Here is a 12,479-nt window from a genome sequence, read left to right on the forward strand (position 1 = left end):
ATGTTTTAGTACATTTATATTACTAATTTACCATTTCATATCCACCATGCCTTTTGTAGAGGCCGATCCATATTTCACTGTGAAATTACAAGACTACAGTGCTGTGGAGAAAGATGATATTACTCTGGAGTGTGAACTTAGCAAAGATGTGCCAGTAAAATGGTACAAAGATGGTGAAGAGCTAGTAGCTTCCAACAGAATTTCCATAAAAACGGATGGCTTGCGCCGTATCCTGAAAATCAAGAAATCTGCAGAGAGTGATAAGGGTGTTTATGAGTGTGACTGTGGAACTGACAAGACAAGTGCTAATGTCAGCGTTGAGCGTAAGTTACCATGCCTTGGCTTAGGAAAAGTACTGAAACCTTTGTAAAACTTGTAGACAGGCAGACAGACACTCTGTAGTGTACACCACCAAAAACTGTACCTTTAGAAAACATGCTGTTATGATGAATAGCTGAAATACCTAGATTTACAATTATTAAGAATATTTACAAGAGACAATATATCTTAAGATATTACAAATAGCTGTTGTAAAGGCGGTGATGATCAATTATTCTCTATGTCCAGTTACAGTCAGAAAAAAGCAATTACTTTAATTCACTGTAACAGGTATCTGGGTTAATTATGAGGAGAAATATTCTTACTAAAAATAAATAAATTTTCAGACATATTGTAGAAGGGAGTTGTAGACTGCCCAAACTTGCAGCTTTTTAAAAAGGGGATAAATGAGCATTTATCAATGATAGCATTTCAATGCCATAAAGAAGGGATGGGGAGAGAGTTGAAATCCTTTCCGGTACCACATTTCTATGGTATAGAATGAGTGAATAAATGATGTGAACTTTTGGGTTTTTTTATTTTAGCTCGCTTAATTAAAGTGGAGCGCCCACTGTATGGAGTGGAAGTATTTGTTGGTGAAACAGCACGTTTTGAAATTGAAATTTCTGAGCCTGATGTCCGTCCTATATGGAAGCTAAAGGGAGAAACCCTAACACCTTCACCTGTAAGGCTTCTTGTTTACTTTTAGACTACAATTTACACTAGAAAAAACGTATTTAATAATAATGTCTTCAGAGTGGTTCTTAGAATACTCATATTTGTGGGGGTGTGTTTCTTTATCACCAGGACTGCGAAATCATGGAAGATGGGAAGAAGCATACTCTTGTCCTTCATAACTGCAAACTTGATATGACTGGAGAAGTGTCTTTCCAAGCTGCTAATGCTAAAAGTGCTGCTAATCTCAAAGTGAAAGGTACAGTCTGCACTTTGCCAACATTTCCATGTGTATCTCAGGGCATTAGAACAAATCTAGCAGCAGAAAGGTCTATATGAACCTATCACTGAACTAAAAGTGCTCTTCTTTGATTTCAGAATTGCCTCTCATCTTTATCACTCCACTAAGTGATGTGAAGGTCTTTGAGAAAGATGAAGCCAAATTTGAATGTGAGGTCTCCAGAGAACCCAAGACTTTCCGCTGGTTGAAAGGAACGCAAGAGATCACCCCTGATGAAAGATTTGAAATTATTTCAGACGGAACAAAGCATGCTCTGATTATTAAATCTGTTGCATTTGAGGATGAAGCTAAATACATGTTTGAAGCTGAGGATAAGAGAACAAGTGCCAAGCTAATTATTGAAGGTTTGTCTGACTTTGCCTTTCTAGGAAAGATCTGCACTGTAGTCCTTGAATTGTTTTTATTGATAAGATTGTTATTAATGAAATGTTATGTTGTTATAGGTATCCGCCTGAAATTCATTACTCCTCTCAAGGATGTCACAAAAAAGGAGCGAGAAACTGCGGTGTTCACTGTGGAACTCTCCCATGAAAATATCCCTGTTATCTGGTTCAAGAATGACCAGCGATTACATACCAGCAAACTTGTTTCAATGACAGATGATGGCAAATTCCATACGCTCACAATCAAAGATCTTACTATTGATGATACTTCTCAGATTAGAGTGGAAGCTATGGGAAAATCCTCAGAAGCTAAACTCACTGTTCTTGGTAAGAATACCCAAAAGGATTTACATGATGTATATTATCAGAAAAGGGTTATTAATGAAAAATGATGATCAGAAAGTCTTTGGGTTGGTTTTGGTTTGCTTTGATGTTTGGTTTTTTTTTTTAGTTTCACCTAAACTTACATTGTGATTTTTGACAAATTTACAATTTGTTTGTCTTCTTTGGGTCTCCATTTCCCCATTCACAAAGCATAATTAAAATAACTTTAAAATGTCATGCAACTGTTGCAAAAGTGTCTATTGTATACTTAAACGGTGCTCTGAAATTCCTAGTGCACCAAAACAATTGTTGTCAGTAATATTAGTAATAAGCTGAATTGTTTCTTACATATTTGTTGTTTTCTCTCTTTGCAACAGAACTCTGTAATATTTATAGGGAATATATTTAATCCTTCTTGCAGGGCATAAACAAGAAATGTATTTTATGGTAAGAACTAATTGTCCTTTCTGAAAGCTTAAAACTTCAGACTGAAACATATCTCCAACTTTTGCTTGCAGAGGGAGACCCTTACTTCACTGGGAAGCTGCAGGATTACACTGCTGTAGAGAAAGATGAAGTAATCTTACAATGTGAAATCAGCAAAGCAGATGCCCCAGTGAAATGGATGAAGGATGGCCAACCAATTACTCCATCAAAGAATGTTGTTATTAAGGCTGATGGTAAAAAGAGAATCCTTATCCTCAAGAAAGCTTTGAAGAAGGATATTGGACAGTACACTTGTGACTGTGGTACTGATCAAACCTCTGCTAAACTCAATATTGAAGGTATGGTTATTTTACTGGGCTGCTCTGTAGTAGAGATCTTTTGGGGTCTGTTAGAGATTGAGGGAATCAATCACTTTTTTTTTCTTTTTTTTTTTCCTCCAGATCGGGATATTGAGATTATACATCCACTATACAGTGTGGAGGTGATTGAGACAGAGACTGCCCGTTTTGATATTGAAATCTCTGAGGAAGGTGTCCATGGCAATTGGAAGCTAAAAGGAGAACCCCTAACTGAATCAGCTGTAAGCAAATGTCTCAGGATATTTCTTATGTGTGTCTCAACCATGCGCGGGATGGTAGGGTATGAGGGAGAAGAAGGTGGCTGCAGAAATTAAGTGAAATCTATTTCTGCTTTCAATAAGGGTGACTATAATAAAAATACTGGTTTTTTTCATTAATAACTTTTAAAATGTAGAATCATAGAATCATGGAATGGTTTGGATTGGAAGTGACCTTGAAGTAGTTCCACCCTCCTTGCCGTGGGCAGGGACACCTCCCACTAGACCAGGTTACTCAAAGCCCCATCCAGCCTGGCCTTGAACACTTACAGGAAGGAGCATCCACAGCCTCTCTGGGCAACCTGTTCCAGTGTCTCACCACCCTGACAGTAAAGAATTTCTTCTTGATATCTAATCTAAATCTGCCCTCTTTCAGTTTAAAACTGTTACCTCTCGTCCTATCACTACACTCCCTGATAAAGAGTCCCTCCCCAGCTTTCCTGTAGGTCCCCTTTAAGTACTGGAAGGCCATTATAAGGTCTCCCTGGAGCCTCCTCTTCTACAGGCTGAACAACTCCAACTCTCTCAGCCTGCCTTCACAGGAGAGGTGCTCCAGCCCTCTGGACTGCTCCAACAGGTCCAGGTCCTTCTTCTGTTGAGGGCCCCAGAGCTGGACTCAGAACTCGAGGTGGGGTCTCATGAGAGTGGAGTAGAGGGGCAGAATCACCTCCCTTAACCTGCTGGCCACACTTCTTTTGAAGCAGACCAGAATACGGTTGGCTTTCTGGGCAGCAAGCGGACATTGCACGGTCCAAGTATTTCTCCTCAGGGCTGCTTTCTATCCATTCTCCACCCATCCTGTATTTGTGCTTGGGATTGCCCCAACCCACATGCAGGACTTTGCACTTGACCTTGTTGAACTTCATGAGGTTCACACAGGCCCACCTCTCAAGCCTGTCCAGGTCCCTCTGGATGGCGTCCCCTACAGCGTGTTGACCACAACACACAGCCTTAGTGTCATCGGCAAACTTGCTGAGGGTGCACTCAATCCCACTGTCCATGTTGCCGACAAAGATGTTAAACAGCACCAGCCCAATACCAACCCCTGAGGAATGCCACTCGTCACTGGTCTCCAGTTGGACATCGAGCCATTGACCACAACTCTTTGAGTGCAACCATCCAGACAATTCCTTATAAACCAGTGGTCCATTTGTCCCAGTTTAGAGACAAGGAAGTTGTATGGGACAGCGTCAAATGCTTTGCACAAGTCCAGATAAATGATGTCAACCAACATTATAACCCTGTTGTAGAAGGCCACCGAATTTCTCAGACACAAATTCCCCTTACTGAAGCCATGATGGCTGTCACCAATCACTTCATTTTCTGCATGCCTTAGCATAGTTTCCAGGATGATCTTGAGTTCCATTATCTTGCCAGGCACAGAGGTGAGGCTGACTGGTCTGTAGTTCCCTGGGTCTTCCTTTTCCCCCTTTTTAATATTGGGGTTATGTTTCCCCTATTCCAGTACGTGGGAACTTCAACAGACTGATACAACTTCTCAGATATGATGGATAATGTCTTAGCAACTTCATCTGCCATTTCCCTCAGGACCTGCAGATGCAACTCATCAGGTCCCATGGATTTGTACACTTTCAGGTTCTTTAGATGTCTCAAACCTGATCTTCTGTACTCGGCACTGGTGAGGCCTCACCTCGAGTACTGTGTTCAGTTCTGGGTCCCGCTGTACAAGAGGGACATAGAAGTGCTGAAGCGTGTCCGGAGGAGAGCTACCAGGCTGATGAGGGGTCTGGAGACCAGGTCATATGAGGAGAGGCTGAGGGAGCTGGGCATGTTTAGCTTGGAGAAGAGGAGGCTGAGGGGAAACCTCATTGCCCTCTTCGACTACCTGAAAGGATGTTGTAGAGAGGTGGGTGTTGGCCTCTTCTCCCAAGTGAATAATGACAGGACCAGAGGAAATGGTCTGAAGTTGCGGCAGGGGAGGTTTAGATTAGATATTAGGAAGAATTACTTTACTGAAAGAGTGGTCAGGCACTGGAAGAGCCTGCCCAGGGAGGTGGTTGAGTCACCATCCCTAGAGGTGTTTAAGAAATGTCTAGATGCAGCACTTCAGGGCGTGCTCTGGTGGCAGAGATTGTAGGTTGTTTGGTTGTTCTCGATGATCTCAAAGGTCCTTTCCAACCATGAAGATTCTATGATTCTGTGATTCTCCTACAGTAGGCAGTTCTTCATTCTCCCAGTCCCTGCTTTTGCCTTCTGCAACTTGGGCAGCATGGCTAGAGCCAGTGAAGACTGAGACAAAAAAGTTGTTGAGTACCTCAGCCTTCTCCATATCCCATGTAACCAGGTCTCCTGTTTCCTTCTGGAGAGGGACCACATTTTGCAAAGTCTTTCTTTTATCGCTGACTTGCCTGTAGAAGCTTTTCTTGTCGCCCTTAACGTCCCTAGACAGATTTATTTCTATCTGGGCTTTGGTTTTCCTAAACAGATCCCTGGCTGCTCGGGCAGTTTCTCTGTAGTCCTCCCAGCCCACCTGTCCTGTATGAACTTAATCCAAAATATTATATAAAATAGTTGAATAATAAATGATTTTACATAAATAAGTACATTCTGTATTGCTAGTCCCTAGGCAATTCTATGATTCTACGATTTTTATGGTGAGGTGAACAAAAAAGATGCTGAAAAAATTGTTTCACTTCTCTTTTTGCAGGACTGTGAAATCAAGGAGGAAGGCAAAAAGCACTTTCTTACACTGTACAACGTACGCTTAGATCAAGCTGGTGGAGTAGACTTCCAAGCAGCAAATGCCAAATCCGGTGCTCACCTTCGAGTGAAACGTAAGCATCTTTTAAACTTAAGGTCTTTTATCTTAAAAGTTTAAAAGTGAAAACAAGGTACTTTTGCCTATTTGGAACAGGTGGACAAATCTCTATACTGTATTGAACCCACAGCAATTGTTTCCAGAACAGCAACTCAAGGATCAATTACTCGAGCAATTTTAATTTTTTAGCTGAGAAATGTCCTATATGTTTTTAACCTTGTATAGAGTTTATTCGTACAGGAGAAGTGAAAATAAGGAGATGGCCTTGAAGGCTGCTTCATGGTTGTTATGAAATCAAAGTATTACAAGCAAAGGCTTTACTGCATTAAAGTATCAGGTTAACCTGAGAGGATGGGATCACAGTGATATCTGGGGATAGGGTTAAGAGCTTGATGGACAGGAACAGACCACACAGTTGAAGACCACTTGTTTCCCACTCCAATCCTGGCCCTCGCTATTTTGGAAAACACATGCCTTATCTAGCAAGAGGAATGCCAGGCCTGGCAGGGAGACAGATGCACGGCAACTTTCCTGCTGACCTTGTTCAATTTAAAGAAACATGGTCTGCAAATAGGAAAATTTAGGTGACCAGCCCTCCCCTAAAAACCCAGGGTGGCCTCTTCTATTTCGGGAATTTAAAGAGCAGCACTGCGATGTCTTTCTCTCCTGAGGGAAGCCACCATGGAGATTAGTACATAAGGGCAGCAGCTCTCTCTTTTGGGTAGAAGTGACTAATCTGAAAATTATGTCTTCTCCTTACCAAGCTCGAGTAATTGGCTTGCTGAGACCCCTCAAGGATGTAACAGTGACAGCTGGGGAATCGGCAACCTTCGATTGCGAACTCTCTTATGAGGGAATCCCAGTAGAGTGGTTCCTGCAAGGAAAGAAGCTGGAGCCCAGTGAAAAGGTAAAGAAACTAAACTTTATTTTTCTCACATTTCCTCCTCCTTCCTCTCTTTCAGCTCTCTTACCCTTCTTTATTTCCTATTTACTCTCCACCAGTAGAAGTACTAACGCACAGCAATACAGTAGTGCTGCTGTGTCAAGTGGTAAATCCTTTCTAAATCAGATATAGCATTTTTTGCCCCCAGAAATTCCAATATTCTGGAATCCTACAAGTTATTTATCGTACAAAGGGAAACTGGGGTTCCAAAATATCAATCATTACAACAGTCATTTTGTGCCTGATTCTGTTGGAGACTCAGTCACAGGGGTACTGAATGAGTTTTGCTCAGGTTAATTGTAGTTACAGTGAGAGGGTTTTGAAAGGTGCTATCAGGAAATGCTTTTTTCATCTGAATGCTCAGTTGCAGTCCAATTCTGCATATAAGGGGATTAAGAGGATTCAAATTCCATTTCAGGCATTTGTTCTGGCTCTCCAGATAACTTTCTGGGCAGATTTGCTTGTCAAGCACTTCTCACTAGCTATTTTTAACCCTTCATCAAGTGCTGGCTCTTAACTCTGAGATCTGAGCAGCCTGGAATGGAGTCAGTTTAATATATAAAGTTAATAAAGAAACATAAAGAAATACATTAAGAAACATAAAATATAAATGGATATCACTGGTTTTAAGACTTCTTTTTCATGTACTTTTTCACGTGCGCCTAAGGGAAATAATGCAAATGGAAACACAAATTGGAAGCCTCAGGCAAAGCAAACTTTCAAGGCATTACATTTCCTAGCAAAGTTTTAGAACCTGTAATAATGCTGCTAAAAATACTTTGGTATGGCTTTTTTTCTTTTAAATAGAATTTTTACCATATTATTTTTACGTTTTACTAGATCTTTCTGAGCTTCACCAAATTTGCCTACATCAAAACTATTTAATTAAAAAAATAAATAAATATACAAATATGAAAAGGAAAACCAATCATGGCAATAGGTGACCCCATTACAATATTTAAGGACAGATAAACAAAATTGAAACTCAGCAGATGAGACATATAATAAATCAAAGTATTTGCTTCTGAGTCTAGGAATAAAAATGTAGAAAGCTAATTGTCAGTGCAGTGGCTTGATAGTTATTACTGCCTGGCAAGAGAATTATTATATGTTAAATATTCCGTATGATGGAACATTATTTTGTTCTTATCTGTCTGACCTATCATTTTAATTAGAAGCTTGCTTTTCCCTTAATTTTTCTAAACCAACATCTACTACTTGATCACATACTTATCTGAAAATAAATAAATAGAATTCTTCAAGAGCTATGTTAAAATTTATGACCTGCATGCGTAGCAGCCCTGTTAATGGCTGCAATGTGGGATGTATCTTTGAATCTCGCAGGTCTGCTCCCAGAGAAAAGGGATGTTTGTGTAGGAGTAGCCCAATTTAAACTAATGGTTGCAAAGTAGTTTCACCAATAGATCAACACAGCAATGGTTTTTTAGGTAGGATTTTTTACCAAAATTTAATAATAGAAAATCAAACTCACATTTACAAAAGAATGTATGAAGAGGGGGTGATAAACCTCTTTATATCTCTCTAAAAGTTTTTACTTTAGATGTAGCCAGGAGCAATACCAACTTTTTCCCATAAATTTACTTATTTTGGTATTTACTGGTACCTATTCAAAATAAACATGATTTCAAGTCAGCCTCCCTTAGTAGATGATAGTAGACTTACATTTTCTAATACAAGGCCACAAATACCTTAAAACATGGGGAAACTTAAAATTACAATTTCTTGCAAGTGGAAGGACAAACCAGAAATGTTCTCAAAATCCTCAAAGCATTTGCATCTTGAGCTATATCTAGTATATACAAAAGGAAATTATCAAAATTTCATATAAAAATAAACATCCGAACTTCGTAGATAACAATAAATAGCAATGCTATCTCATTAAATATTTCTTAAATATTTGTTGTACATACTGACAAAGGACTTTTTTAATGTACTTTATAAGGTCGTGATACGTGCTGAAGGGAGAGTTCACACACTTATTCTTAGAGATGTCAAGTTAACAGATGCGGGAGAGGTATCACTGACAGCGAAAGATTTCAGAACTCAAGCAAATCTTTTTGTAAAAGGTAAGTTATTTTAATTATACCATAATCAGTGTTAATGGTCTGTTCATGATTCACCCTGGAATAGGTTGTTAATATACACCATATATCAAATTTGTAGGATCATACATACAATATTGAACTGGTGATAACTTTCCTGATTAGAAAAGCCACTTAAAATCTTCATGCTTCACAGAAGACATTAGGAAAGGGGGAAATACTGGAAATGTGTCATACCTGGGAGAGGAATCAATTCTTTAGGATTTCCAGGGCTTCAGTGCAGAACTGAACATTCAGTTTTCCTCAAGATGACCCACAAATACTGGGCTTTATGGCTCCAATGGCTTTTTTTCTGTTCTTTGGAGTATCGAGAAACCTATGATAGCACAAATACACCATCAGTCAAGTGACATAACATTGACTGTTTACCCACTTGCACTGCTTGCAAGTTGTGTATGGATAAGAGGTAAAAAAAAAATCTGCACACACTTCTAACTAATTTAGTAATTAAAGGAGAAATAAAAAAAAACATTCCTTAAGTTCAGAGCATAACTTCAGAGTCACTGAGATCACATGGGTATAATTCAGCTAAAGAAACTGAGTTGCAAGGGTTTGTGATGTTTTATGAGTAAAAACCCCATGGAGAAGGATATCGTTCAATCTAATTTTACAGTAGGCTCTAAATGAGGAAATTAGTTCATTTAGAACATATCTGGGCATTAAAAATAAAAACTAAAAAAACCCACTTCATCAGAGACATCTAAGAGCCTTTTTGATTAGTCGTCAAGGACAATTAGTGAACTGTATGAGACAGTTCTGCACTAGCATAGGGCTGGCTATAATTTAGATCTTTTCTATCAAAAATCTGTCTGTTTCCTTTAGAACCCCCAGTCGAATTTACTAAACCACTTGAGGACCAGACTGTTGAAGAGGAGGCCACTGCAGTACTGGAATGTGAAGTTTCCAGGGAAAATGCAAAAGTTAAATGGTTCAAAAATGGAGAAGAAATTCACAAAACAAAGAAGTATGATATCATTTCTGATGGCAGGGTCAGAAAACTCATTATCCATGGCTGCACACTGGATGATGCAAAAACCTATACCTGTGATGCTAAGGACTTTAAGACATCATGTTTTCTCAATGTAGAACGTGAGTAATTCACAAATTTCTACAAAATGTCTAAGTGCTATAAATGCTGTGTACTAGTGTCTATGACTGGCAATGTTATCAATGTCAGCAATTTATTCTTCTCTACTGGAGACTTTCCTCTACTAAAATTTTTCTTTTCTCTTACAGCTATTCGTATTGAGTTCCTGAAACCCCTAACTGACCTTGAAGTTAAAGAAAAAGAATCTGCTCGGTTTGAATGTGAAATTTCTCGTCCAGGTGTCAAGGTCAATAATAATACTTTTTAATCTGAGTAACTCCTTCAACTAGAGCTTTCTTTTAAATTGACAACTTTATTGTGTTGTTACAAAAGAACACATAACTGAAATCTATGATGAGTATGTTAATATTAATAGCCATACTGATTTGTTCTAAAACAGGTGAAGTGGTTTAAGGATGGCGTTGAAATCAGAAAAGGCAAAAAGTATGACATAATTTCCAAAGGTGCAGAACACATTCTTGTTGTCAGTAAATGCGTCTTCGATGATGAAGCTGAATATGCCTGTGAAGCAAAAACAGCTCGAACTTCAGGCCTACTCACAGTGATAGGTAAACACAGTTTTTTAGAATCTAATCTATGAGCAAGAAAAAATGTTTTTTTGATTAAAGGCTTTAATCATCTTTCTAAATTCTTGTTGCAGAGGAAGAGGCTGTTTTCACAAAAAATCTTCCTGATCTTGAAGTAAATGAAAATGACACTGTAAAATTCGTCTGTGAAGTTTCAAAGCCTAATGCCGAAGTTACTTGGTTTAAAGGAGATGAAGAGGTGCCTGATGGTGGTAGATTTGAACACATTTCAGATGGCCGGAAGAGAATTCTTCTCATACGTAATGCTCATCCTGAAGATGCTGGCAAATATACTTGCAAGCTCCGAAGCTCTAGTACAACAGGAAAACTTACAGTACATGGTAAGAGTTACTTTAGTGTCCTTGTTTTCTGGAAAAAAATAAAAAAAATCAACAAGAATACACAACTTGGTGTATTCTCTTCATAAGTAAAAAATAAAATAAACTCATATATATGTACAAAAATGTTTTCTTTCAGAACTTGCAGCAGAATTTCTTACCAGACCACAAAATCTTGAGGTGCTTGAAGGAGACAAAGCTGAATTTGCCTGTTCAGTATCAAAAGAGGCAATTACAGTACAGTGGCTGAGGGGTGACACAGTCCTGGAGCCTGGTGATAAGTATGACATCATTTCAGATGGCAAAAAGAGAACACTTGTGGTTAAAGACTCTATTCTAGGAGATGCAGGAAAGTATACTGTCATGGTTGGTGAAGCTAAAGCTACAGCACGCTTAACAGTGATAGGTAAGCTTTATTTTATCAATGTGCAGGTGCACATTTTTTTGCATTGCTTATACTACATGAGGTCCTATTTCTTCTGTTTTCTCAATTTCAGAAAAACTCAGGATTATAACTCCCCTGAAGGACCAAGAAGTTAATGAGGGTCAAGAAATTATCTTCAGTTGTGAAGTCAATAAAGAAGGTGCCAAAGAGAAGTGGTACAAAAATGATGAAGCAATATTTGATAGTGCAAAATACATTATTGTCCAGAAGGATTTAGTTTACACTCTCAGAATCAGAGATGCACAGTTGAAAGATCAAGCTACCTATACCATCTCACTGTCAAACCAGAGAGGCGAACGCGCCAAAAGCTCTGCTGCCTTAACAGTATTGGGTAAATAACTTGCACTACATTAAAATTATTTCATCATCTTACATTCAATCTCACGTCAGGATCATAAGGATGTGAATTAATCAGTTTGGCTTTTTTTGTCTTAACAGAGGAGGATCTCAGAATTGTTGAGCCTCTTGAAGATATTGAGACCATGGAAAAGAAAACTGTCACATTCTGGTGCAAAGTCAATCGCCTTAATGCTACCCTCAAATGGACAAAGAATGGTGAAGAGATCACATTCAACAAGCGGATTTTGTACAAAGTTGATAAATACAAACACTCACTCATCATTAAAGACTGTGGGTTTATAGATGAAGGTGAATACACTGTTACTGCTGGACAGGACAAATCTGTTGCAGAGCTTCTCATCACAGAAGCACCGGCAGACTTCATTGAACATCTCCGGGACCAGACCGTCACTGAATTTGATGATGCTGTCTTTACGTGCCAGCTTTCCAAAGAGAAAGCCAGTGTAAGATGGTACAGAAATGGAAGAGAAATCAAAGAAGGCAAAAAGTATGTACATTTTATTATGATTTTTAATATGCTGAACATGCTTGCTTTACTTTGGTGCTTTGTCTGGAAACTAAAATACTACTTACTTTTCTCCCCCATAAAGATACCAGTTTGAAAAGGATGGAAATCTGCACAGATTAATCATAAAAGACTGTAGACTTGATGATGAGTGTGAATATTCCTGTGGAGTGGATGACAGGAAATCTAGGGCAAGACTTTTTGTTGAAGGTCTGTGTAAAATTGAATAGGATTTATTTCTTCATTAT

General features: G+C 38.8%; 1 protein-coding gene across 1 annotated transcript in view; it reads left to right on the forward strand.

Moving 5' to 3' along the window:
* The window catches only part of TTN (titin), a 244,263-nt gene that overhangs the window by 144,918 nt on the left and 86,866 nt on the right, over positions 1-12,479 (forward strand). Inside the window, exons 188-205 of the mRNA XM_074593977.1 lie at positions 60-323; positions 864-1,003; positions 1,126-1,252; positions 1,372-1,638; positions 1,738-2,004; positions 2,520-2,786; positions 2,889-3,028; positions 5,733-5,859; positions 6,608-6,750; positions 8,750-8,873; positions 9,732-9,998; positions 10,146-10,243; positions 10,397-10,565; positions 10,658-10,924; positions 11,061-11,327; positions 11,419-11,697; positions 11,805-12,213; positions 12,317-12,441. Of these exons, the coding sequence (XP_074450078.1) occupies positions 60-323; positions 864-1,003; positions 1,126-1,252; positions 1,372-1,638; positions 1,738-2,004; positions 2,520-2,786; positions 2,889-3,028; positions 5,733-5,859; positions 6,608-6,750; positions 8,750-8,873; positions 9,732-9,998; positions 10,146-10,243; positions 10,397-10,565; positions 10,658-10,924; positions 11,061-11,327; positions 11,419-11,697; positions 11,805-12,213; positions 12,317-12,441 (3,747 nt within the window). The remainder of the gene's footprint in view (positions 1-59; positions 324-863; positions 1,004-1,125; positions 1,253-1,371; positions 1,639-1,737; positions 2,005-2,519; positions 2,787-2,888; positions 3,029-5,732; positions 5,860-6,607; positions 6,751-8,749; positions 8,874-9,731; positions 9,999-10,145; positions 10,244-10,396; positions 10,566-10,657; positions 10,925-11,060; positions 11,328-11,418; positions 11,698-11,804; positions 12,214-12,316; positions 12,442-12,479) is intronic.

Source organism: Larus michahellis, chromosome 7, assembly GCF_964199755.1.
Source record: "Larus michahellis chromosome 7, bLarMic1.1, whole genome shotgun sequence".
NCBI lineage: Eukaryota > Metazoa > Chordata > Aves > Charadriiformes > Laridae > Larus > Larus michahellis.